This window comes from Apus apus, chromosome Z (genome assembly GCF_020740795.1).
Source record: "Apus apus isolate bApuApu2 chromosome Z, bApuApu2.pri.cur, whole genome shotgun sequence".
In the NCBI taxonomy this organism is placed as follows: domain Eukaryota; kingdom Metazoa; phylum Chordata; class Aves; order Apodiformes; family Apodidae; genus Apus; species Apus apus.
Genome location: NC_067312.1, coordinates 67,396,996 through 67,424,519, shown reverse-complemented (window position 1 = coordinate 67,424,519; position 27,524 = coordinate 67,396,996). Strand labels below are relative to the sequence as shown.

At 45.3% G+C, this 27,524-nt stretch overlaps 1 protein-coding gene across 1 annotated transcript; it reads left to right on the top strand.

The window, feature by feature from the left end:
* Positions 1–26,661, top strand: MARCHF3 (membrane associated ring-CH-type finger 3). Its single transcript, XM_051642755.1, has 4 exons — positions 1–194; positions 2,336–2,543; positions 18,673–18,882; positions 26,455–26,661. The coding sequence occupies exons 1-4, from the start codon at positions 16–18 to the stop codon at positions 26,611–26,613; spliced, it is 756 nt and encodes a 251-aa protein (XP_051498715.1). The 5' UTR covers positions 1–15; the 3' UTR covers positions 26,614–26,661.
* The last annotated feature ends 863 nt before the right edge of the window (positions 26,662–27,524 follow it).

Sequence of the window (27,524 nt, the reverse complement as noted above, 5' to 3'; positions counted from 1 at the left end):
CCGCCGCCCACCGCCATGAGGACGAGCCGCTGCGGGCACCTGCCGGGAGCCCCGCCGGAGCGTCCGCGCCCGACGGCCCCCGACGGCAAGACCCTGCCCGGCGGCCCGGGCGGCTGCCCGCACTATGTCATGCAGGTGTCGGCTAAAGACGGGCAGCTCCTCTCCTCCGTCGTGCGGACTCTGGCCACGCCGAGGTAGGCTGGGGGGGAGTGGGGGGGGTGGAGGGAGGGCCGGGCTGGGCCCCTTTTCTGCGTGGGCTGAAGTGCCCCCTCCCCAGCTGGCATCCCCGAGCCCCGCGGGATGTGGAGGTGTGCTCCGTGAAGGCATGCCCCTGTGCAGTTGTGATTAAACTCTTGTCCTGACCATCATGGGCGTTCTACCTCAGTTCATGAAGGCCCCACCGTTATGCTGAGTGAGGAAGGGGAAAGCAAGCTGTCTGGGGCTGCTTGCTGCTCAAATACGCCTGCTGCAGTGATTTCCCAGGGTATGTCTGAGGAGGTGTCATAGGGCACAGGCTGGCACGGGGTGCTGTGCTCAGCCTGCATGCTGCTGCCACCAGGACTTCTGCCACACGTTTCCTTGGCACTTCCTAAGCCAGCATGCTGAGCAGCTAGACAAGCTACTTCTGGCAGAGGTGGACACACAAGTGTTGCTGCTTCAGCCATCACTGCTCAAGTGGTTGAGAGCAGCCCTTTCTTCTGTCAGTTTAGAATGACAGGTTAATGATGAAATACACATTTAAACCACATCCCTCCAAACACTGTCCTGCTTTGAGTTGGTTTTCTTTTCATTAGAAGCAAGAAAGAGGATGCATAAGGCTTGGCTCTATCAGACTTGATAGTTGAGTCAAAATTAAGTTCCACTGCACTGGTGTGAAGCTGGAAAGAGTGTGTGGGTCTTGAAGTAGCCCTGGATTTTCACAAAACAGCAAACATAATCCAGTCCACTCTACTTCTGTGGCGTGAAATTATTAACTGCTCCTGCATGTCTGATGTGACAGCCAGAAAAGGCCTTTCCCCCTTTGTCTGTACCAACTTTCTTAAGCCCTGTTTGTTTGACACAGCTGAGATGTGTGTACAGAGCCTCAAGCACAACTTCATACCATATAACCAGGCAGATCAAAAGGAGATTGCTGGCTTCATTACACTTTCCTGCAGTTACATGAGTGAGGTCTACCTAGGGAAGCTTGCAAAGTGCCAGAAGAAGGACAGAGGGAACAGTTATGTGCCACCATATGTTATCCAATAATGAGATTTTGTCAGTGACAAAACCTGCTTTTCTGAAGAGGTCACCTGAGGTGGCATATGTGGTTGGGAGAGTTTTTCATTTTGAGACATCAGCCAAAAAAACAAATTTCTCAGCCTTAGCAGTCGAGGGGAGCTGAGTTGAAGCTTCAGTGGATTCATGGTTCAGCAGCACTGGTGCTTGCAGCCTGATCCTGCTTTCCTCCCACTGCTCTAAGCCCAGCATCCCAGGAAGCCATGTGGCTGCCTTCCTCTTTCCAAAGGATTCCTCTCTAAAGCAGAGAATCCCAGTAGTTAAAATCAGAGTCTTCAGATTTTCAGTGGCAGGAGGAGCACCCATCCTGCTTTGCATGTTAGCACCCCATCACAAGAAGGGTGGGTGCTTTTTGGGAGACAGTGCAGGAGAAATAGCCATGGGCAGCAGCAATGAGGGAGGAATGTGTTTGGCAGTCCTCCTTTTCAGTGCTATTAATACCACTCCTTGAGCTGGGACATCATCCCAAAAAGGGTGAAATCCTCCCCAAGGACAGGAGCTTCTTGCCTGCACAAACCTGCCTGAAGTTGTGGCTTTGCTTTCACACCACTACAGGGCAGGATGCTGTTTCAGATCCAGCAGACCTGTGCTGTTGATCACTGAAAACAGCTTAACCTCTAGGTCAGGGCATCATCACTAGCTTAAGAGATGTTGCCTTCTAGTTCTGGAGTGATGGCACAGATCATCCCTAGTGTAAGAGGTGCCCAGCTGAGGCAGGTTTAAAACTTCCCTGATGTATTTAGACATTTCCTGAAGTGGCTGTTTTGCTGCACTGTGAAGAGGTGGGATCTGCACAGGTACAGAAGCCCTTGGTTATTGGTTCCTCATCTGCCACTCTGATGTGTTTTTCGCTCTCCACTTCCCCCCCCACCAGCTCCCAGAAGAGATCTTTTAAACAAAAATGCCAAGTAGCCCAGCAGCTTTGTGTACTGACTACAGAGCAAAACACACAAGCTGGAAATGTCTCCTGCACTATTAATTTGTGACATACAGAGAAAAAGAGAGAAGCTAGATCACAGCCCTGTATGCTGACCAGCTATCTTCTCTCCTCCTCCAGCAGCCCTTTCAACGACCGGCCGATGTGCAGGATCTGCCATGAGGGCAGCAGTCAGGAAGACCTGCTTTCCCCCTGCGAATGTACAGGGACCCTGGGGACTATTCACCGCAGCTGCCTGGAGCACTGGCTGTCAGCTTCAAACACCAGCTACTGTGAACTCTGCCACTTCAGGTTTGCAGTGGAGCGCAAGCCCAGGCCATTGGTGGAGGTCAGTACCTGGGATAAGTCCCTGAAAGTTCGGCGTCAAAGAGCAAGTTGTGTTTGTTTTTCTGTAGCTCTGCTGAAACCAAAGCAAGCTGTGAGTTTGGGGCTTGGCAAGATGAGGGCAGGAGCTCAGGAAAAGGGCAGGAATAACAAAACCCGTATTTTGAACCAAATCAAAACAAGTGAGAGGAATGGGATCAATGGGTTTGCTTCACTGTAAACATGAGTGAAGACCTGGGGAACAGCATGCAGGAATTTCCCAATATGCCAGCATGCTTGGTAGAGGGTGGAAGAAAGTTCAGTAACAGTTTCTGTGGAATGAAAGAGAAGTGTCAGTATTCAGCATATTAAATATAGGTCATGTTTATATTTTTTTCTTCTTTTGAGAGAGAGGTAACAAACTGAGGAGCCTTAGAAACCTAGTTTCCATGTCAAGCTGACAAGAAGGAATTGTTCTTGCTCAGTGTCTGGCATGTTTAGCTGTTTGTGAGTGACCTTTTGGCCTCCTCTTGCCTGTGTGCCAGACTCAGCAGTGAATTGGACAATTGTTTCTCCCTTATCAATTAAAATTAAGTTTTTGCCAACTATAGATTCTTTAGTGGCTGCATGAAATCTGCCAGTTTTGGGGTTCTTCATCCTCAGGAAAAGAGAAAAAAAGAAAACCAGCCAAGATCACTATCTTAACTCTGCTAGTGATCTTTCTCTTCCCCTGTTCTAATTTGGGGAAAAGAAGAGTAAGAATTATGGTGTGTGTTGAAATTAAATTTGCATTACAAGTAACACCTTACTAAAGTAATGAAAAGCATCTTATTGTACTATCTGATGATACAGGTGCTGACCTGCTAAGCTTGGGTTCAGGATAACATGTCCTTCCTGTGTACCTTCATTATTCCTGTAATTGCAGCAAAATTGGTTGAAGGAGATACAGTATTAAAAATTTGGGCAGTGGGGGGAGCATCTCATTTTGCTTTTATTCACAGATGAGAGGATACAGGATAAAATTGACTGCTGGGAAGTGGGTCAGGGGCCTATGCAGTGATTGGGTGAGCAGCTCTCACTGAATACTACCAAAATTGCTATACACTGGATTAAGTTAGGCGTGCACATTTTGTGTCTAAGCCTAAGGATATCTTCATTTGTCCTTAGGATCAGCAGAAAAGAGATACATGGCATGGTATTTAGCACAAGACCTGTATTCTTGTCAAGCCTTAACCGGGGCAAGCCTAGGTGAGCTGTGTTTGATTGCCTCTGGCTTGTTGCTTGATGCTTCTAATAGCACTCCAGCCTCTTCCAGGAAGCTGGTCCCAGTTTGAGAAATGCTGCTGTTGAGTGTTCTCAGGCTGTCAGCCGCCAAGCAGCAAAATCTTTATGACTGATCATTCACCAGTAAAGATGGTGATGTCTTCTTTAGGGAAGCTGCTTTGAGCCTGCACCAAACAGGTTTTGGTTGTGGTTTTGGTGCCAGGACAATGCCACTCTGAAGTTGCCTTCTGGAAAGAAAGATAAGCAATGCTGAGGCAGTGCAAAGTAAACAGTATGATTTTAGAGTCCAGCTTCTTCAAGCTGTTCCCTTTCAACAGCTGCTTGTGAGGCTTGCTTTCCACATTGTTCAGAGCTAATGATGATTGAAGAAATTGAAAGCAAAGCTAATCCTGCCCAGGCTCGGCGAGTCTGGTCCTTGATCATTCCCTGATGAAGTGAGGCTTCTTTTTGACAATGGCACTAATAAATAATAGCAAGAACAATAGCAGTAATAATAATAACAGTAATAATGTTAAAGCTGTCTTTTGTTTCTCAGCTGCAGACAAATGAGGACCAGGTGCAAGAACATATCTGAAACACACTGTTAATTGATAGTTTTTTCTTCTCTGCCTAATCTTTTCTTGTTTCTCAGCTACCATACCCACAGTATTTTAGTGCAGTAATCAACAGCTATGTGCAGTTGCAGGAAAGGTATTTTAAAAAAACAACTGACTTTTTTTAAGTCCTTGGTGATCCTACACAAGGAATATATTTTCAGTTTAAAAAGGAATTGAAGTTGTTCTTTTAAAGTTGAGAGCAGCAGAGAGAAAGATGAGTTGTATGAAAAGAGACAAATTAAGCAGAAAGTTATCACTCAAACTTCTTGATTTCTGTTAGTATAAATTAAGTTTGTCCTTAAAATTTGTACTTATTTAATACCCAAAGCTTTGAAATCCAAAGATCTCGCCCTGCAGATAATTACAGCAAATCTGGAAGTTCCTAAAGCATGACTAAAGCAGATGGGAGTTGCCGGATTCCCCCATTTTCTGTGTCCTGAAAGCACTGCTCTGTGTGTCTCCCTGTATTACCTACTGTATGAGGTCACGGAGGAAGGTGTATCAGGTATAGCAGGACCCTCTTTTACAAAAACCCACTCTAATCTTTGGACAAGTGACAAGCCAGAGTGGCTACCTGCTTTTAACTCCATCGTGTGTGTGTGTGTGTGTGTGTGTGTGTGTGTGTGTCTGTGTCTGTGTCTGTGTCTGTGTCTGTGTCTGTGTCTGTGTCTGTGTGTCTGTGTGTCTGTGTGTCTGTGTGTGTGTGTGTGTGTGTTCAGGATGAGGAGTCTTAAGTCCTCTTCGTTTAGTATGATAATTAGTTCTCCAAAGATTCGTCTGAGCTAGATAATGGAAATGGTAAATGGTGCTTTCAGTGGAGGTGAATGATGAGTTTAGCAATGCATTTTAGGAGGTCAGGAGGGACTATTGTACTCATGAAGTAATTTGTAGAGCATAGTTTATAGAAGCTTATCCAGTTAACTCCTCAGCAGGCGCTACTCATGCAGAGAATAATATATCCCATCCACTGGTCAGTGACTGTTAGTATAAAAATGCTTGAAGCAATCAATCATCACATTCATCTTTTTCTCCTGCAGTTTTTCCATCAGGAAAAAAAAATTGTATTTCTGACTGTTCAAAGACATTATTCACTTTCTTAAAGGGAAAAAAAGATAATATGGTATTATGTTTTCTTCTCATCCCTTCACTGTATTGATCACTGCTTCTTAGCGTCTTGGCCATGGATGTGAAGGGAATATCAACAGGAAAAATTGAGATACTTTATGTGCTTTATCTAAAAATCTCATATCTGACTTCATTCTTATTGTTAGTGCCAGGTGAGGCTGCAGCAGTCGTGGGCTTGAAATGAAGTGAGCAGAAGGTGCCGTGGATGGTTTTTCAGCCATATTCATTCCTCCCTTGTGTATATTATTATGGAAGCAGCAGAGGATTTCTTGCTGTGCTTCATGACCTGAAAAGAACAGGCTAGTGAACCCATTTCCCCCCACTTGACTCCAGTCCCTGCTATGTTACTAGTTTCCCATTAGTTCGTTATTAAATGAAAATGAGCGCTCCATAAAAATTTTTTACAAAGTGGCTTTTTGCCTTCTTTTAAGCAGTTGTCCATGTTCACATTAAGGATGTGGACCTGTGCACACAAACAGGCAATTTTTAGCTCAAATACAAGGGAAGAGACCTACAACTATATCCTGCCTCCAGTGTACATCTGTGTAGGATGCAGAAGGGGAGGATGCAGGTAGGATGCAGGAGGGAGCTCACCTTTGCTTTCTTTCCCAATTTATGTTAAACACAGTGGCCTGTTTTTTCCTGGATTTCCTTTGCAGGGAAAAGCAAAGGAAAAATAGCATTAATTTTGACCTCCATTTCCTCTTTTATCCTTCCTGTCTTTTCCCTATCATATAAGCCTTTCTCTGGTCAATTGAGTTTCAAAATATGTACCGCTGCTCAAGGGATAGATTCTCCTACCTGTGCCACAGGACATGTTTTTGTTGCATAGTGGAGAAACTTCTCCCAGGAAATGTACCGTCTGATAACTCTTAGATAGCCAAAGCTCAACCAGAGGGGCAGGAAACCATAGTACAGTCTGTCAGGCAGATCCATCCTCTCAACATTGCATTTGTGAAGCTTCAGACATTCTTGATCCACTTTTTTTAAACTCAAATTATTTTCCTAGATGAACTGTGTTTCTGAACCATTAATAAGGCATTATGGTGCAGATTAGCCACTCCTTCAGCATTCTAGGAAAGTGGTTTCTTCATTGCCATCCACCATTTATGTCTTGCCCCCTGCTACACTGGGTGGAGGAGCTCTGTGATTTGTCCTTCATCAAGTTAAAGAAGCACACACCAGGAATGCACACGTTTCACCACCTCCACAGGTGTTTATCAAGGGTTGGTCAGCCAAAAGGAGTGGTCTCCTTTACAGTTCCTTGTCTCCATTCAGTTGGCCTGCATCTATCAAATGTGCCCTCTATAATTTTACAGTTGTTGGTAAGAATTGCTTTCTGTTGAGTGTTCACAGATTTTGTTAAATAGGTGATTAATGTGATGCAGGTAAGTGCAGAGCTTCCAAGCTGGGAGGAGTGGCTGACACACCAGAAGGCTGTGCTGCCATTCAGAGAGACTTAGACAGGCTGGAGACTTGGGCGGGGAAAAACCTGATGAAGTTTAACAAGAGCAAGTGTAGAGTTTTGCATTTGGGGAAGAAAAACGCCATGCACCAGTACAGGTTGGGGGCTGACCTGCTGGAGAGCAGTGTAGGTGAAAGGGACCTGGGGGTCATGGTAGACAGGAGGATGACCATGAGCCAGCAATGTGCCCTTGTGGCTAAGAAGGCCAATGGCATCCTGGGGTGTATTAGAAAGGGTGTGGTTAGTAGGTCAAGAGAGGTTCTCCTCCCCCTCTATTCTGCATTGGTGAGGCCACATCTGGAATATTGTGTCCAGTTCTGGGCCCCTCAGTTCAAGAAGGACAGGGAAGTGCTTGAAAGAGTCCAGCGCAGAGCCACAAGGATGATTAAGGGAGTGGAACATCTCCCTTATGAGGAAAGGCTGAGGGAGCTGGGTCTCTTTAGTTTGGAGAAAAGGAGACTGAGGGGGGACCTCATCAATGTTTACAAATATGTAAAGGGTGAGTGTCAAGACGATGGAGTTAAGCTTTTTTCAGTGAAGACCAGTGATAGGACAAGGGGTAATGGATACAAGTTGGAGCATAGGAGGTTTAAGATGAATATCAGGAAAAATTTTTTTACTGTGAGAGTGACAGAGCACTGGAACAGGCTGCCCAGAGAGGTTGTGGAGTCTCCTTCGCTGGAGACATTCAAAACCCGCCTGGATGCCTTCCTGTGTGATGTACTCTAGGTGACCCTGCTCTGGCAGGGGGGTTGGACTAGATGATCTTTCGAGGTCCCTTCCAACCCCTAGGATTCTATGATTCTATGATTCTATGATTCCTCATGCCCTGCCTGACTTTCATCACTTATACTGCTTTTGTTATGAGCTGAGCTAATTTTCCTACTCCCTCCAGATGAACCTGCTTATGCGAAATCTGCTCAGATGCTGGGCTGGTGCTCATCAGCTCTCCTTTGGGACCTGGGACTTCCTTATTTCTCAGTCACTTGTGAATTTGTTCACAACAGCTTCACTGGAGAGAACGAGATAGATTGTTGGAAAGGAGCAAGAGATGGATTATGACATAATGTCGTGGTTTGGGCCTAACGAACAACAAAGAACCCTGTGGCCTCTCACTCACACCCACCCCCATGCACTGGGGGAGGACAAAAACCAACTAGAAGCTCATGGGTTGAGACAAGGACAAGGAAGGTTCATTCAGCAATTCCGATCACAGGCAAAACAGACTTAACTTGGGGAAAAATACAAATTTAATTTATCACTAATTGGATGCAAACAGAACAAAGACAAAAGAAAGAGCGGTACTTAAATACCTGACCCCACCCCTCCCTTCTTCCCAGGCCCAAATTACTTTATTCCCCATTTTTCTACCTCCTTCCCCTCAGCGACACGGGGGACTGGGGATGGGGTTTAACATCAGTTTGTCATAAGTCTTCTGCTGCTCCTTCCTCCTCAGGAAGTAGGATTCCTCCCAGTCCTCTGATTCCCAGCAGGGTCCCTCCCATGGGAGAGTCCTCCACAAACCCCTCCAACATGAGTCCCTCCCATCAGGAGCAATCCTCAGGAACAGACTGCTCCAGCATGGGCTGCACACAGAGCCATGGGCTGCTTTGGGAACAGTCACTTTCCTTGGCACAGGGGTCCTCTATGGCTGCAGATCCACATCTGCTCCACTGTGGTCCAAGGGCTTACAGGTCCGCCTTGTTCGATATGTGTGTACCTGATGTTCCTTGAGATAAACCTGGAAGGATCTCACTACAAACACAGTGGAATCAAACTGCAGTAATTTCAGTTAGTGACTTTTATAGACCTTCCACTTTTATATAAGCTGCTTCTGTAATGCAGTCAGTCCACAGAAATAAATCCACTCTAGAAAAGTGACATTATTCACATAGATTCTTCATTATTCGTGATGCTCATCGTATTGACAGCAAGAATGCAAACAGAAGTTCCCAGCTGATTCCAAATAGCTGCTTTGGAAAAGGCCAAATGCTATTCTTTAAGGACTAGCAAGATGAGAGAATTTGCTGTGGTTTGCAAAGGTACAGCTATTTTTGGTTTAGATCATGGTATTGATGACTTTACTTTGGACATCATGACTTTATAACACAGTTCTAAACTACCTGTCCTGCTGGTAGAATTTCCTACTGCCAGTAGGAGTCAGTCAAAAGTAGCTTTTTTCTAAGATTAAAAGTTTTATTGCATCTGTCTTTTGGAGAGCTACCAAGCATTTACTGTCTATCAGTTCTTTAATTTCGCTATATTTTAGCTTGTAGATCAGGACATTTGCAATGTGTTGAAATACATGTTGCCAAGAGCAAATCTGCCTTGATTTTGATTTAAAACAAAACACATACTTTGTTGATTGTTTTTCTTGAGTGCATACATTTGTCTGCCTAGTTGGAAATATATTCCTCCAAAATAGAATAGGAGCTTTGAAAACCATGCAGATAAAAGGAATTACTGCTTCTCCCAGAGTGCTGCAAAATTTTTTTTCTTTACACATCTTGAAATCTTTTACCTGATACATGCATCACCTGGTATATAAACTAAAAGTGGATAGCTGTAAAACAGAATAGCAGGAAGCCAGACTAATGTTAAAGAATACAATAAAGTTTAATTTGACCAGCTAGAAATTTCATAGAATCATAGAATGGTTTGGGTTGGAAGGGACCTAGAAGATCATCTAGTTCCAACCACCCCCACCCCCCCCCGGCAAGGGCAGGGACACCTCCCACTAGACAAGGTTGCACAAAGCCCTCTCCAGCCTGGCCTTGAACACCTCCAGGAAGGGGGAATCTGCTGCAGGAGGTCCTCTACCTGGGCAAACCTTATGCAAGACCGTTTCCCCCTTACCCCTGCCCCATGCAAGAGCTCCAGGCACTTCCCACAGCCTGTGATCTGTACAGCAGCCTCTCCCTGCAACAGCTCTGAGTCGAGGCATCAACCACCACTGGGATGCATGGTGTAGAACCTGCAGCCAGAGCTGCAGCCTTTGCCCTCTGCTGAGTGCTCACCATTTTGCCTTGGTAATTCAGATGAGCACCCTTGACCCGTGCAGTATCCCTTGGAGCTGAGTGCTTGGTGACTAAATGGATAGATGCAGAGAGACCAGTGCATGTAGTCTGCCTTGACCTTAGCAAGGCTTTTGACAGTCTCCCATAATATCCTCTTGAGTAAGCTCGGGATATGTGGGATAAAAGAATGGACAGTGAGATGAATTAAGAACAGACAACACAACAGATCCTAAAGAGTGTTGATCAGTGGTGTAAAGTCCAGGTGGAGACTTGTAACTAGTGGAGTCCCTCAGGGATCAGTTCTGGATCCAGTCCTGTTCGACATCTTTATCAATTACCTTGATGACAGGACAGAATGTCTTCTCAGCAAGTTTGCTGATGACACGAAACTGAGAGGATGGCTGATTCACCTGATGGCTGAGCAGCCATTCAGCAAAATTTGGACAGGCTGGAGAGCTGGGCGAAGAAGAACCTAATGAGATTCAACAAGAGCAAGTGCAGAGTCCTGCACCTGGAAGGAACAACAAAATGCACCACTACAATTAAGGAGGTGATCTGCTAGAGAGCAGCTCTGTGGAGAAGGACCCTGGAGTCCTGGTAGACAACAGGTTATCCATGGGACAGCGATGTGCCCTTGTGGCCAAGAAGGCCAGTGGTATCTTGGGGTACATTAGGAGGACTGTGTCCAGCAGATTGAGGGAGGTTCTTCTCCTGGTCTGCTCTGCCCTGGAGACCTCACTTAGAGTATTGTGTCCAGTTCTTGGCTCCCCAGTTCAAGAGGGACAGGAATCTACTGGAGAGAGTCCAGCGGAGGCTACGAGGCTGATGAAGGGGGCTGGAACACCTGCCTTATGAGGAAAGGCTAAGAGACCTGGGGCTTTTCAGTCAAGAGGAGAAGACTGAGGGGTATCTAATTAATGTCTATAAATACATGAGGGCTTCAAGAAGGCAGGGACAAGCTCTTGTCACTTGTGCCCTGTGATAGGACGAGGGGCAGTGGATTCAAACTCAAGGACCCGAAGTTTCACCTCAACACGAGGAAGACCTGCTTTCCTGTGAGGGTTACAGAGCACTGGAACAGGCTCCCCAGAGAGGCTGTGGAGTCTCCTTCTCTGGAGACTTTCAAGACCTGTCTGGATGCCTTTCTGAGTGATCTGCCCTAGTTGTTGGGGTTTTTTTGCCCTGCTCTGGCAGGAGGGTTGGACTCTATGATCTTCAGAGGACCCTTCCAGCCCCTAACGTGCTGTGATTCTGTGATTTGAAGGAACATCCCCCCCCCCAGCACGCCCTTCCTGCACGAACCACCCCAGCAACCTGCCCCGTCCGCCCCGTCCGCTCGCCGCAAATCCCTCCTCCACGGAGGGCTCATCTGCACTGGAGTCTGTCCCCTCGGCGAGTTTTTCAGCTGGCTAACCACGCAAGGTCTAGATTGCAAATTCGGTTATGGTGTGATAGCAACAGCCTGAGATACTCTCCCTACACTTAGGTACCCCCTGGGGTTGGTTATTACCCATACTGTGCTTTATTCTTTTTACAAAATAAAACAAAAACTCCAACAACGTAAAGATTTATCATATACCACCCTTACAATGAATAATATATTGTTTCCACTTCCAAAAACATGCAAATGACATTAATTTGCTATTTAAAAAAAATAGATTTGGGTCATTCAGACATCCACAATTAACATATTCCCTGGAACTTGAGTTAAATTAGGGTTTAAACTTAAATAAGAGCAGACTCCCCCCTTAGAGAGAGGCCATAATAAAGTTGCAGAGATGAAATCGTTTAGTTTCCAGCTGTCACATAGACAGGCTTCTCTGGGACCAAAAGAACATCTCTGAGCTCTCACTAGGGCCTTTCTAAAAGCACCCACTGAAGACAATAACACTGTGTCAGTAATTGAAAGTTTGGTCTGAACAGGAAACACAAAACCTGAAATATTTATAGTTTTTCATCTGAAAAGTTGCTGTCAAATGTTTCTTTTCCTTGGCAAAACATTAACCTGGGAAAGCTCCTCATCACCCAAAATGTTTAATTGCACAGAAAACAAACATACATACCATTCTGGCCTGGGAGACTTTTATTTTGAATCACATGTAGTTAAGCTGACGTTCAAAAGATTTTGCTGAGAACTGTTAAAACAAATTTTTCAAGTAAAAAAGTATTTGAACAAAACTGTTCAGATACAGTGTTGCTTAAATTTTCTTTTTGCCAATACGTGGTCCTCCTGGGCTCTAAAGATGTCCTTCATTCAAGAGAAGCACTCTAAAGACCAGGCAATATCAGTCTGTCTTTACATAAAGCCCAAGGCAAAATGTTCCCATTGGTCACTGCTGGCATAAAACCAGAAATGACAATAATTGCTAGCAGTTTTGACTGTGAATAGGCTGCTTTCATCAACATTCACTGCAGCGCTATCAGTGTGAAGAGAATTAAATTATCTGATACGTTTGATGTGTAATAAGCAATTTTTAGTTCAAAGGGAAGCACGTGTGAGGCAGGCAGTTTCTTCCTCTTTTCTCCCCCCAGTTTCATAGGTGATATGCCTTTAACTAAGAAACAGTGTGATGGATTTTCTTCATTCTCTGCAGAATCTTACTTGCTGCTGGTGTAACTCCAGCAACACTTACAGAAAATCAATTTTTCAAGGAAAATGGAGTGAACTAAGAAGGGCTTCCCAGTAGAAACAGGTTGTAGCCTTAGGATCTGATCTGGAGAACACTATGCACATACTTTGCTTTTGTGAATCATCTAATTGAAGTTAGACCTATGGAGATGATTGTGTCTAGAATTTAACCTTATCTTCACTTACAGTGGGAGGGACTTTGTCTCTCTGGTCTGCATCTTGTGGGCCATCAACATGAGAGTTGTGAGGAGAGGGGTTGCCAGTGAAGGCTGAAGGAAAAAGGTTGTTGAGAACCTCTGCCTTCTCCTCGTCTGTTGTTACCAGTTCACCATGTGGCTCAGCAGGAGGGGTCAAGCTTTATTTAACCTTCCTTTTCTGGTTTATGTACCTGTAGAAGCCCTTCTAGTTTTTTCTTTACATCTCTTGCCAAGTTCAGCTCCAGCTGTGCCTTGGCCTTCCTGACCTCATCCCTGCATAACCAGGCAGTGTCCCTATACTCAGCCCAGGATACCTGACCCCTCTTCCACTGCCTGTGTAGGTCCATCTTGCCTTTTAGTTTGACCAGCAGGTCTTGCCTCAGCCATGCTGGTCTCTTAGCTTCCTTGCCTGATTTCCTATACCAGGGGATTGAGACCTCTTGTGCCATGTGGAAACCATCTTTAAAGATCTGCCAGCTCTCTTCTGCTCCCTCGTCCCTGAGGGCCATTTCCCATGGGGTCCTATCTTCCAACTCCTTGAAGAGCTGGAAGTTTGCTCTCCTAAAATTCAGAGACCTGACTAAGCTTTTCATCTGCCTCTTACCCCTTAGGACAGTGAACTGCACTAGTGCATGGTCACTGCAGCCCAGGCTGCCTTCAACTTTGATATCACCAAAGAGTTCACTTACATTTGTGACAATCAGGTCCAATAACGCATCCCCCCAGGTAGGACTAACTTCCTGACTTAAGAAGTTGTCATTAAGGCATTCCAGGAGTCTCCTGGATTGCCTACAACTTGCCATGCTACTTTTCCAACAGATGTTGGGGTGGTTAAAATCCCCCAGCAGGATGAGAGCCTGCGATTGCGATGTTTCCTCAAGCTGCAGTAAGGAGGCTTCATCGATGGCTCCACTTGATTCGGCGACCTGTAGTAGACTCCAACCACTAGGCTCCCTTTGGTGTTTCAAGTAGTGGATATATAGACCAAAAGTTTCCCAGGGACTGTTGCAAATCCACACTAAGTTCCCGAGCACTTGCATTCAGTTGAAGAAAGTGTGGAGACCCTCTAATGAAGGTCCAGAGCTCAATTTAATCTTTCTAGGGCAGATAATTTAAATTCAACTCCACTTTGTGAGGTAACTGCAACAAATCCTTGTATGTGTGTTACTCATGTCAGCGTGTGAGGTGAGGGAGCCTTGGGTGTGTTAACAGTATTTACTTATCTCAAATGCAGTACATTAAAAATCCCTTTCAAAATGTAAGCAAGCTCCTTCATAAAACTGTGTCATCCTACATCACTCTTCTCAGGTGGCTGTCCCAGCACTGAATTCTCTGAAGGCTGGGAATTTTTTACGGGTTCTGACCCCAAATTTATTGCTTGCCTTTTGTTCTTAAGCCAACATTGTCCATTAGCTTAAGCAGCTTTTCTCCTTCACTGATGCTCCCTTTCAGTTCTCCCTCCTTTTGGCCATCCCCGAGATGCATTTAGAGTGTGACTTTGCTGGGATAAATGAGTCAGACTTTTTTTAAAGTCTTCTTTCATGGTGTGGGCTTCCTGTTCTCTTGATGCCCTTTCTGTTTTCCAGGTGAAGCCATCCTGTCTGAGCACAGGAGGTCACCAGTGTGTCTCAGCAGAGCTTTTTGCCACTGCCTGCAGACTTAGGCAGACATTTGCTGGACAAAGAGACCTGTGGCTGGAGAAGTTGCCCTGCCCAGACTGATTGCTACAGCTGCCCTTTGAGGAGTGCCAATTCCTCAGTAGACAGTTTGGGTCATTTCAGCAGCTCCTTCCCCTTTTAGGTGAGCTGGGCTGAGTGGGAGCCCCGTGCCTGTGGTCCACACCACCAAGGCAGCAGCACCCACGGCCAAAGGGATGGCACAGACTGCTGGGGCAGCAGAGGGGTGTTGTGCAGCCATGGCCATCAGCTCAGGGCTTGCAAGGTGTTTTGCTTGTGAGCAGACCCCATTTGGTATGTGTCGGTGTGAGGGGTGAGGTGGGGCCTCGCATTTATGTGAGAGGTTGGATTCTCATCATTAGTCTGCAGGGACAGGATTCCTTTGCTTGTGTCAGTCATGAGCTGCTATTGGGTCATGCATCAGGCACTGTGTTTACCTGCTCTTGAATTCATCTCTTGTTACTCTGGCACTCCAGTTACTCTGGCACTCCACTTGTGTTTCAGGGACAGGAATCACTGTTCACTTTAAGGTAACACTTGACAAAACAGTGCTTTGCCAGGCAGGCCAGCATTTTGCTTCAAACATGACCCTCTTTTTTCCCCAAAATGGAAATTATTGCTGTGAGAGTCTCAGTTTATTGCAGAAATAATTGAGCACATTGACACATTTTAATAGGACAGATGTTAGAGTATCACATTGCAGATCTGACAGTTGCATCTGGCTTCACATCTTGTTCTTTGCCAGCAGGGTAGTCCCTACTGTTCTGCCACACTAATTAATCAGCTCAGCACTTTGTTGGGAGCACTGTGTGGGTTTCAGTTTCACAGAAGGATTTGCTGACTTGGCTTTTTAGCTATAAAGTAACTTGACAGTGCCTATTTCCAAAACAAAAGACTGAAACCTAGAATCTAAACAGAAGCAGATTTAGAAACTGGTGTGCAGTACTTCAGGAAAAATACATGCTGTGATTGGAATCCAACAAGCCATTGAAATTTCTTATTAATTGCCTTTGACTTCCTCTTCAGAACCACACAAGGAAATTTCTCGAGCTTCTAAGATTAGACTGTAGAATGGCAGAGAGGGGGATTAATTATTATTTAATACTGTGGGTTTTGCCTGTCCTAGCCTTATCTAATATCTGAATTGTTTGGGATTGATTCTTTGTTCACATGTGTCAGACAAGACGTAAGGAGTGTGGGGAGCTGTCAGCCTGTGAAGCACACTCACACCATTTTTGTCTGCACAAACTTTCAGTCAATTTGGACAGCACGCTGTAAACTGCTGTTTTAATTCAAGTACCATGTCTCGTGAGAGTCGTAGGGTGGAGATGACAGCACTTGCCTTAATATGTGTGCTTTGTCGCATGTATGTATTCTTGCTGTTACTCCTTCTCACTCAGATCTGTCAGCAGTATTTCTTGCACCAGCTGAGCTGCATGAAGGTCAAAGGGATCACAGCAGACTGCAGTTTGAGGGTGCAGCCTCCACTAAATAGACTTTGAAACGCTGCAGCGTGTTTTTCACTGCCCAGTTACAGGGAGGACACTCATGGCACTGAAGTAAGGAGATACTGACATTTTTAGGCCTGCTCTAGGAACGTCATGAACACCTGCAATTCCCATTGAGATCAAGGAGAAGTGCAAGTGCTCAGCAATTATCTTGCAGGTCAACTTACAAGCTAATACTTTTCACAGTCACCTTTATGAGCAGAATCTCCACAGCTAGGCACTTTCAGTTCCTCTCATTTTTGCACGACAGGGATTTCTGGAAATCAAACAAGGTGAAGGTTGCATTACTAGAAGCAACCTGGAACTATGCACATATCCACAGGGGTGATTCTAAGTAAATGGAATGAAAGCTCGAAGAAAATGGTGTGAGCCTTCCACGCATGGTTTTATATAATTCTCTGTAAAGTTACAATGACATAAAAAGCTGTTCAAATGTAAATGTATGTCTTCTTATTTTTACAAGCTCTGGAGAAGCAAGCTGTGCTTGCAGTCTCCTCCCCTCCATCCTAACAGTGAGGCTGGGGGATGAGTAAGCAGCTGTGCGGGTGCTTGGGTCACCTGCCTGGGGTGAACCCACTATACCTGGTGTCCTAGTACTGTAAATAATCTTGAGCTTAAGACACTGCTTGAGCCTCCCTCTTCAACTAGCATCTTCCTTTACAACTTCTTGCTTATAGTATCATAGAACTACAGAATCATTTGGATTGGAAGGGACCATAAAGATCAGCCCCCTTGCATGGACAGGGACACCTCCCACTAGACCAGGTTGCTTGCAGCAGTTATGAAGCACTTCCTAGTTCTTTAGAATTTTTAAAGTATTCAAGTAAATTAAAATCCTACATCCTGCAAAATATGTTTATGAACATATTTTTGTGTTCTCCTAAATTTCTCAGTCAGACATGAAAGTGAATCCTAGGCTTCTGAGTTACTGTATTGCAATTAAACCTCACAGAAATCCTGTGAAGTAGATAATTTATTATTTCTGTCTGAGGGATGGTTAGGCTGAGGCAAACCTGTCTACTGATTTGTGCCTTTCTGCTACTGCCAGATCAGTGGCTTTCCTGGTTGCACTCAGTTTCTTGACTGTTGTTTTCCACCATATGAAGATGGAGAGATAAATGCTGTGTTTGTTTTCATGGTGTGGGCAAAGTGAGAAAAGATGAAGCAGGGTCTGAAAATATAAAAGGGTAGGACACCTGGGTGAGAAATATTCATTAGCTTGCACAATGCTCTTAGCCTTGCCCTCTCTTGTCAGAACTCATGAGTCTTGCTGTTCCTCTTGGTCATTGTTGTAGCACTGTAATGGGGAAAAAGAAAAAAGCCAAGGTGGCTGGGTTAAAGGGCATTAACTGGTGAAGAGATGAGGTTATGTCTACAAATCTAGTTTCTAGCGCTAAAGAAACAGGATTTTTACTGCCACGTATAACACGCTGGGAGGAATGAGAAGGCCAAACAGTGTAAGGATGCATGAGCCATAGCCACATCCACTGGCACAGAGCTTTGGTGGCTTTGATTTCTTGTTGTGCTGATGACAGATGATGCCATAGCTCCCTGGAAGAGCATGACTTTCCTTGCCTTCTGCATGGCCTCCACACTTGGAGCTGGGGGCCTGGGAGGGATGTGCCAGCCTGGGAATTGATGGTCTGCCCTGTGTCTGGCACAGGCCATGCAGGCAGCTGGGGTTGTGGCTGCTCCACCTCTGCTGCCCATTCCTGGCTTTCTGCTCAGCTTGTGGGCTTTCTGGGGCAGACACAGTCCTGTGCAGTATGTGGTGTATTTGCCCTTGGTGGCTGGGGCAATAGGTGCAGCTTGCTGGCTGGTGGGGGTTCCTGAGTGCCCCAGCAAGAACTATTTGCTGTCCTTGGTGGTTCTGCACATCTGGGGGATACATGCTCAAAGAACAACAAAATAAAAGGATGCTGCAGAGCGGTTTTGACCAAATCCTGTAGCTTACGTTGGCAAAATTGCAAGCTGTGGTAGTCTTTCCTGTTCAAATATTGACTTGAGTGATGAGGGTTTTTTTTTATTAAAAGGTCTCCATTTGCTTTTGTGTGCTGAACTTCTTTCACCTCTGCAATCTAAAATCCTGTTCATAGAAACATGGTTGTGTGGGTGCAATAGCTGTTCAGTCAACCTTCAGTTCAGCAGCTGACTTTCAGATGCTCTATTTAGCAAGGTTAATCTCTTAATAAAGGTAACCTGGCGTGCATTCAGTTGTGCTTGCAAGGAGACACCTGAAAGCAAGTTGAAAATGGTTTTGCCAGTATTAAAAATAGAATGTAAAAACCAAAACCAAAACCAAAACCAATCAAAAAACCTTAACATAGCATCCAAAGTATTAACAAACATTTTCAGCACTCTCAAGTTGTCAGGAGAATGTGTGATTCTTTCCACATTCAGGAATTAGTTTCTCAGACAGTTTGGCAGCCAAATGCCAGGGGCTGCACTATTTGAAACCCTTTCCCTTCTTGAGGCAACATCAGCAGGCAGTGATGGGGAGGAGTTCAGGTGGGATGTCCCTGGGGACAGCCAAAGGCACGTCCTGCCTGTGGTTCCCTCCTCAAAGGGGAAGGGGCTGGGTTTGCAAGCCAGCGACTCATCTCGGGTAAAACGTCCTCCCGGTGCTGACACTTGCTTTGTCTGCATTTTGCCTGCAGTGGCTGAGGAACCCAGGCCCCCAGCACGAGAAACGGACTCTCTTTGGAGACATGGTGTGCTTCTTGTTTATCACTCCACTGGCAACCATCTCTGGCTGGTTGTGTCTACGAGGAGCAGCGGACCATCTGCACTTTAGTAGTAGGCTAGAAGCAGTTGGCCTCATTGCACTCACGGTCGCACTCTTCACTATTTACCTCTTCTGGACCCTAGTAAGTATTTGTTTTATTTTCAACTTACAAGAATAAGGGAAAGAACAAATCAGAAAATTAACTACACAGAGTGTGGCAGAGGAGGTGGAGCACTGTACAGAGGATTGCTTATTTTTACCTTCTGTACTGGTAAATTCAAGTCACATCTGCAGGAAACCTCTGGGTTCCACACCATTCAAGTTATCTGGAAAACCAGAAAGACCATTTGCATTTGGGGTCAGTAATTCCCAAATCCCAAACACCAGAGGGGCATGACAAGAGGGAGACAAGGAAGTAATGTGGAGGAGGTCAAGACTGATGCTTGAGGAGGGAGTTTCATCAAAGACAGTGTGCAAAAGGTGAAGGCACAGTGCACAAATTCAGGTGAACAATCTGGCTTCCACAGATTTTATTCAACATCCAGCCAATTTTAAAGGCAAAAGCCTTGGATGTGGGTGCATTCCATGCTTTTGCTTTCCCGATGCCTTATGCTTCTGGTGCTGTGGGAAACCCATGGCAGAACACCTACACCCATGTCTGTAGAAATGTAGCTTCTTCTGCAGTGCAGATTAAATAGCTTCCTTTTTCTCATCCTGCACCCAGGTGTGCTGTCATTTGTGTGGCAATCCATCCTAGAAGCTACTTGTTTTGTGCCAAGTTACTAAGGTGAGATGAGTTCCTGGCCCCAGCACACTAACAACAGTTGGCCCAATGGAAATGAAGGGAACCCAGAGGATAGCTGCCAAAATAAGTGTCTATCAAGCCATGGTCAAGCAGTTCACTGAAAACGCAAGGTTACTGCTGAGTTTCATATTTCACACCACTAGCAACTTTTGATGGGAGAAGGAGAAGAGAACAGTGGATGCAGACAGGGAGCATTCACACAAAGAGGGTAATGCTTGGATAGTGGTGCAGGGCTGTGCTGCTGTGAAAGGAAAAGCTCATCTGAGCCTGTATTGCTCTGAGTGGGGCAAGACCACCTTGCCTGTGGTGCTGGCATGGCCACCAATCCCACAGGGCCAGCACCCAGCTTTCCTCTTCAGTGGGTATGGCCACATGCCCTATGGCTACCCCTTTTCAGCAGCTTTTCATCAGTGTAATCTGCTGGGGAGGTATCACTTAAAGAACTGCAGTAGTAGTGCTGGACCACAACAAGAAATCCCCTATGCTGAGCCCAGAGTAAGCTTGGAAAAGGGGGAAGCAGGGGAAACACAGAAACTCCACCCTACCCAACGACTAGCTCCAAAAAAGCTGTGAAAGTTACTTTCATTTATTTCATTCATAGCAGGGAAATGCTTTCTCATCCATAGAGGACTGCAAGCTAATTTTAGCACAACAGTAGGGAAGGCTCAGAGTTTCTCTTTGTATTGTTCCTGCTTTGATTTTCTGTGGAGGAGCAGCTCTCCCCTTTGACAGGATGGACGCTGACTCGAGCAGTGAGGTGGCCTTTGCATTTCCTGCAGCACTGTGTGTAGATATGTCTGTCAGGTACTCAAGCAAAGTTAGTTCCAATTTCCTCTGTGTGTGACTGTCTTAGAAACCCAAATGCTGTCCAATTTACCTAATATATGTAATTCACAAGCACCAAAATAGTTGGAAGTTGGAAAGAGTAGTCTGGCTAAGTAGCTGAATTTAAGTACCCGTGACACGTGGATGTATGAGACCTTGCTCATTAAAACTTCTGCAGCATCTCAGTTGTAGTCCCTAACATCATCTGTTGCATTTGTATTGTGTCAAAAATTCCCTCCATTCACTTTATAACTTTTAGCCCTTCAAAAGCATACAGAGAAATATGTCAATGGCACTTGAAGAATATGGTGATGTTTGATCTAAATGCACACACTGGTTGATTTAATTGCAATACAGTATCTTTAATGTCCACTGAGTTGTGGAAGATGTAATTAGAATCAGAATTAGAATCATGTAATGGTTTGGGTTTGAAAGGAGGACCTTAAAGATCATCTGGTTCCAGACTCCTGCCATGAGCACTAGATGAGGTTACTCCAATCCCCATCTAACCTGGCCTTGAACACTTCCAGGGAGGGGGCAGCCACAACTTCCTTGGGCAACCTGTGCCAGTGTCTCACCACCCTCACACTAAAGAATTTCTTCATAATGTGTAACCTAAATCTCCCCTCTTCCAGCTTGCTCATCCTATCACTCCATGACCTTATAAAAAGTCCCTCCCCAGCTTTCCTCTAGGTCCCATTCAGGTACTGGAAAGCCACTGTAAGGTCTCTCTGGAGCCGCTTCTCCAGGCTGAACAGTCCCAAGTCTCTTAGCTTGTCTTCATAAGTGCTCCAGCCCTTTCATCATCTTCACAGCCCTTCTCTGAAACTGCTCCAACAGTTCCATGACCTTCTTGTGTTGGGGACCCCAGAGCTGGACACAGTTGGCTTCAGGTGGGGTTTCACAAGAGCAGAGCAGAGGGGCAGAATCAGCTACCTTGACCCACTGCTGGCCATGCTTCTTTTGATGCAGCCCAGGACACAGTTGGCTTTCTGGGCTGCAAGTGCACATTTTGAGCTTCTTTTTTTGAGCACATGTTGAGCTTCTCATCAACCAGCACCCCCAGGTCCTTCTCCTCAGTGCTGTTCTCAATCCATTCACTGCCCAGCCTGAATTTGTGCTTGGGGATTGCCCTGAGCCAGGTGCAGGACCGTGCAATTGGCCTTGTTGAACTTCAGGAGGTTGGCATGGGCCCACCTCTCAAGCCTGTCAAGGTCCCTCTGGGTGGCATCCCTTCCCTCCAGCATGTCAACCATGCCACACAGCTTGAGGTTGCCTGCAAACTTGCTGAAGATGCACACAATGCCACTGTCTGTGTCACCAACAAAGATATTAAACAGCACTGGTCCCTTTGTGGACCCCTGAGGAACACCACTTGTCACTGGTCTCCAGTTGGACATTGAGCTGTTGAGCACTCAGGTGAGCTCTTTGAGTGGAATCATCCAGCCAGTTCTTTATTCACTGAGTGGTCCATCTGTGAGGTCCACGTGCCTCCAATTTAGGAAAAAGGATGTTGTGCAGGACAGTGTTGAAGCCTTTGCATGAGTCCAGGTAGATGACATCAGTTGCTTGCCCCTTGTCTGCCAATGCTGTATCTCCATCATAGAAGGCCATCCAATTTGTCAGGCACCATTTGCCCTTAGTGAAGCCATGATATTTGCTGTCACAAATCACCTCCTTATTGTCCATGTGCCTTAGCAGAGCCTTCGGGAGGATCTGCTCTATAATCCTGCCAGGCACAGAGGTGAGACTGACTGACGTGTAGTTCCCCAGCTCCTCCTTTCCTTTTGCAAAATGTGGGTTATGTTTCCCCTTTTCCTGTCAATAGAAACTTCACCAGACTGCCACTGTTTCTCACATACAATGGGTAGTGGCTTAGCAACTTCATCTACCAGTTCCTTCAGGACCTATGGAATTCCAGCCACTCCAGCTGTAAGTCAGCTTCATCAGGAGCCCAACTTAAGTGCCTCTAGCAAAAGCATGCAGCATGGGTAACACCCAAGAGGAGTTACAGACGTGTGTGCCTTCAGGGCAGGGCTGGCTCCTGTAACTGGAGTGCTGGAATGGAAGCTTACAGGCTCTTTAGAAAGGCAAGGCAGGGCAGACATGGAGGGGTTGTCACCTGCTGTGTTGATGACCAGCTGAAGTGCAAGGAGCTCTGCCGGGGGATGGATGAAGAGCTGACTTCGAGCTTATGGGCCAGGGTTAAAGGGAGGGCAGGGACAGGAGACAGTGTAGTGTGAGGCTGCTGTAGGCCACCTGACCAGGAAGACAGAGCAGATAGAGTCCTTCCTAGGAGTACCTTCACATTCATTAGCCCTGGTCCTCATGGAGGACTTCAATCCCCCCAGTATCTGTTGGAGGGTCAGCACAGTACAGCATAAGCAATCCAGGAGGTCTCTGGAATGCATTGATGATAACTGCCTTCTCCAAGTGATAGAGAAGCCAATGAGGAGAGGTTCTATGCTGGGCCTTGTTCCCACCAACAAAGATGGGCTGGTGGGGAAGATAAAGGGCAGCCTTGGCTGCAGTGACCATGAGATGGTGGAGTTCAAGATCCTTAGGGCAATGAGGAGAGCACACTGGAAACTCACTGCTGTAGACTTCAGGAGAACAGACTTTGGCATCTTCAGGGATCTACTTGGTAGAGTGCCATGGGATAAAGTCCTAGAGGGAAGAGGAGCCCAAAAAAGCTGGTTAATATTCAAGGGTCACCTCCTCCAAGCTCTGGAGCAATAAATCCAAACCAAAAGGAAGCCAAAGAAACACACCAAAAGGCCTGAATGGATTCACAAGGAGCTCCTGTACAGGCTGATAAAGACAGAAAGTTTTTTAGGGTACCATAATCCTCCTGTTTAGAAGCAGATTAATTCAGTGGGCAGAGCAGACATGGTGGGAAGGACTCTCAGGCTTTCTTCACAGCACCGATGCCCTCATTGGCCTTGCAGCATTAGTACTGGATGGAAGATTTTTGAGGAGGCTTAAGTAAATGGGCAGGTTAAGTCAACAGGCTTGAACCACTGTTTTCACACACTTTCTCAGAAGCCAGATTTGTGAAGGTAGAGATTTAAAGCAACTGCTTTACAAATGGCTCTGAGCACACTACACATGAAGACAAGCCTGCTCTCTGCCCAGCAGCCTGAGACCCATCAGTCATGCAGGAAAGCCCCAGCCTGCATTTGGCCTGGGAGGCTCCACTCCCCTTACTGTATAGCAAGGAGCAGATCCATACATGGAAGTGCTAACGACATCAAGTGTTTAATTTTCAGAAATAGGAGATTCCTATTCTGCTTGCTTAGCTATGGTTGTGCAGGGAATATATTGAGTGCTGTGGTGTAAATTACACACAAGATGGGATATAATGCTCCTTTAGGTCCTGAGAAAATTTAGAGAACTAGAACTTCATTTTGCTTCCAATAAATCAGCTCATTTTCTCTGGAGGCAAAAGCTGGCATATAGATTATTTACACACCATAGTTAGCCCAGTGAGCAGAGAACGGGAGAGATGCTGGTACTTGAAATCCAAAAAGCTATTTTTTACCTCCCCCTAAACCAGCCAAGTGCTCAATAGAATGCTGTTGCCTTTCCTCTGCATTTAATCACTGTAACTGATGTACATACACACACACACGCACAAAAGCTTCATACTCCTAAGAAGAAAGTTTCAGACAGAAAATGGAGATTGCTGTTTAAACTGAGAATTCAGGGCCACGCTCTGCTCTCTGTTGCATGCAGGTGATACTGACTTCTGTAATACCAAGGAGCAGGTTGGAGTACAACTGGATTTGGCTCTGTAGCTTTCAGTGTAACATCACTGCTGGTTTAAAACAACAGCTAGCCCAAATTAATTCAGAGTAAGTTAGAAAGATAGACACCCCCTTTGCTGTCCTATTGAAGAAGTGAACAAGTGAGTTTAGTGTGACAAGGGGCAATGTAAATCTGGCCTTTGTTCAGCATCTCAAGAGCTTTGCATCCAGTGATGCAGAACAAAGCAGCTTAAGGTGTGCAGGCATGGCTCTACTGAAGTTCAGTAGCTGATGTCACTTAGAAGCTGCCTCCAGGCAAAAACCCAGTGTAAACAACCTGTCAAACTTAACTAGGGTGTCCTGTGAAAATGCCTCAAACGAACAAGCAGTTAGAGCCTGGCTTAACAATGCAACAATTCCTCAAAGAGCCCCATGTGTTGCTACTTGAAAACTCAACTCTAGCTCACTCCTCTGAAGCAGTGACTGCATTTTGCCTAGCATTTGTCTTTGGAGGTGTTTGTTTGGTGGTTGTTTTATTTTTTCCTCTGTCAGCGTTTGACTCAGGTCAGACAAAAATGCTCTTGATCCCCTCCCCCTCCCACCCAGGTAGGGAAGGAGAGAGAGAAAAAGAGAGAGACTTGGCTGGATTGAAAACTCAACTACACAGCTTTAATTAAACACTAATGATGTAAGAACATATATACAATTATATACAGATATGTTCAGGTATGTGCAAGAGCCTCTCACCTCCCCCCACCCCCAGCAACTCCCACAGCATCTCCTGAGCTGTGAACAGTCCTGAAAAATCCTGGAGCTGCTGGAGAGAGCACAGAATGATGAGGGTCAGGAGAGCTCCAGCCTGGGGGTCAGTGGTGATGGATGGATGGAGTCCTCCCTGGATGCCGGCCATGGATGGAAGAGAAGGGAAGAAAAAGCAGGAAGGAAGTTTCTTCTGTGATCTCTGACCTTCCTCTGAGCTTACGTAGATACATAGAATGGAATATCTCTGGCCAGTTTTGCTGTCTGTCTAACTCAGCCTCCTATGGGGGGTCACAGATCTCCCCATGGTGTCTGAGCCGGTAGAGTGAAGGTGCGACCTTGAAGCCCCAGCAGTTAGAAAAACATTCCAGTGTTACCGGTCTTAGAACACACTGGTGTTAGTTAAAAGAAAGCTTACTGAAGGGAAAAAAAAAAAAAAAATCAGTAAAAGGCAAATTGGCTTCATCCTGGCTCAAACCAGGACATCCTCCCTCTACCACATGATACCTGCTGATACTGCAGTGCCTTTTTAAAAGAGATTCCTCATGTTCTATCTTCCACAGAAATGAAGATGCAGGCTGCTTTACCTTCAGGGAGAGCAGAGGAGATTGAAAGGTGGGGAATCAATCTGCTAGAAGAGATATCTTTGGGCAACTGCGAAGTGAACAGCAGGTCTATAACTTCCCCTTGCTAACACCAGACAGCTGTATAAAGATCTGATAAAAAAACCCAGAAAGTCTTTTTTTGCCCCTAGTAGGATTTTATAGATTTATTACTATTTTAAAAGCACCCTTTTTTTGCAATAAGGAAAGATGTTTGAAGGATACATTCATAGGTGTGTCTATTACTAAATATGCTTCCCTACCTCACTGGCAGCCAGGCTGTCATTGCTGTAGGGGTAGGAAAGCAAGCAGTACAGCCCTGTTTCACAGCAGCATGGAGACCCACTGACAGCAAAGTCAGCAGCATCTTCCACCCACCTGACTAAGTCAAGTGTGACGACAATTAAAAAATTCAAAGACAATCTAAATTGAAACATACACACATTGGCAGCTGGCTCACACTCATCTTGTTGCATCTATGCAATCTTGAGTTTGATGCATTCCGTGATAAAGCTTTACAAGGTAGAGCACATGACCCTGTCAGTGGTTGCACCCAGCTTAGCTACCTGCAAGCCTTCCCTGTCCAGCCAATTGTATTATTTATCAGTTTAACAGCTTGCAGCATAATACCCCAAACTCCTTCTCGTTATTAGTGGCTGCCAGTAATTCTAGTTCCTGAGAAAGACTGAGGCAGGATGTCAAAAGTTTTCATGGTATGAAAAAAGGGAATGAGGTAGGCAACAGCAGAAAGAAGGGCACAGGCTGTTTTTCTTCTCTGCTGTGACAACTTGGGGAATAAGTCATCTACAGGGTAAGTCTTGTCTTTGCCCACCACTTTTTTCTCACTTTTATCCCACCCAATTAGGCTGCTTATTAGCTTTTTGTGCCACTTGAAGGTGTCTCCCCACCAAACACCACCTGGTTCTTTGAAGGACTGCAGTGACTCTAAACACAGTGCATCTCTCTTCTCTCCCCAGGTATCTTTTAGGTATCACTGTAGATTATACAATGAATGGCGTCGGACCAATCAGCAGGTGGTACTGCTAATCCCAAAGTCTGCCAACATCCCCTCCAACCAGCAGTCCCTGCTGGGCTTGCAGTCCCTCAAAAGAAACTCAAAGGAGACAATTGTTTGATTTGAGCAGTTCTGCACAGGGGACATGCACTATAATTATAATCTTCAAACTTACTGGGGTCAGACATTGCCCGGAACCCAGCAGTCTGCTATTCTGATTTACAAACTCTTTGCAGAGGTTTAAATCACTTCCAAATGCAAATAATGGATGCTGCAATCATATATTTGCTAAGCTGCCAAACTTGTTTATTTAGCAGATACTGTATGGAATTCTACAAACTTGTGTTACTACTTGCATCATAAAGTGATGAAAGCTTTTTTATTGTTTAAGTATTAAACTATTATAATTAAAAATGCAAAACAGGTTTTAAAAGTACTTTGTTTTTACAGTTTCCTGGTCCTACAGTATCACTTCTTTAGGTAGCTGGACAGTAACCAGTGCTGGTTTTTTCTTTCCTAAAGCACAGCAATGACATTCCCTTGTTGATTTTATTTGAAGGTCACTTGTACCAGTATTTTGGATTATTAAAATTTGTATGTAATCAGTTTTACAGAATGGTATATTATTTAAACACTGTGATTAGAAAACTTCTCTTCCCTGTTTGGCAGGGAAGTTCCAATAGGACAATTCTTCAGTAATAAATTTAGCATGTGCAGAGAAGACAGACATGACACAAATACCAATAATCTTCCTACTCAATATTATTCTAGTACTAGCACTCAGGAAAAAAAAAAAAGTACTTTTTCCACTCAAAAGCAACAAATCAGGCACCACATTCTGCACTGAACTACACATTCTGCTGGTGTGCATTCAGACTTTGCCAATGTACTCTGCATTTACAACAAGCTGAATTTAACCCTGATTGTAAGACTTATTTCTGTAAGGAAACTTGGCTTTATGCCCCAAATTCAGCAGGTGTTCTTTCTCAGAAGAGACACTTACATACACAGACTTATTTTACAGGACTACAC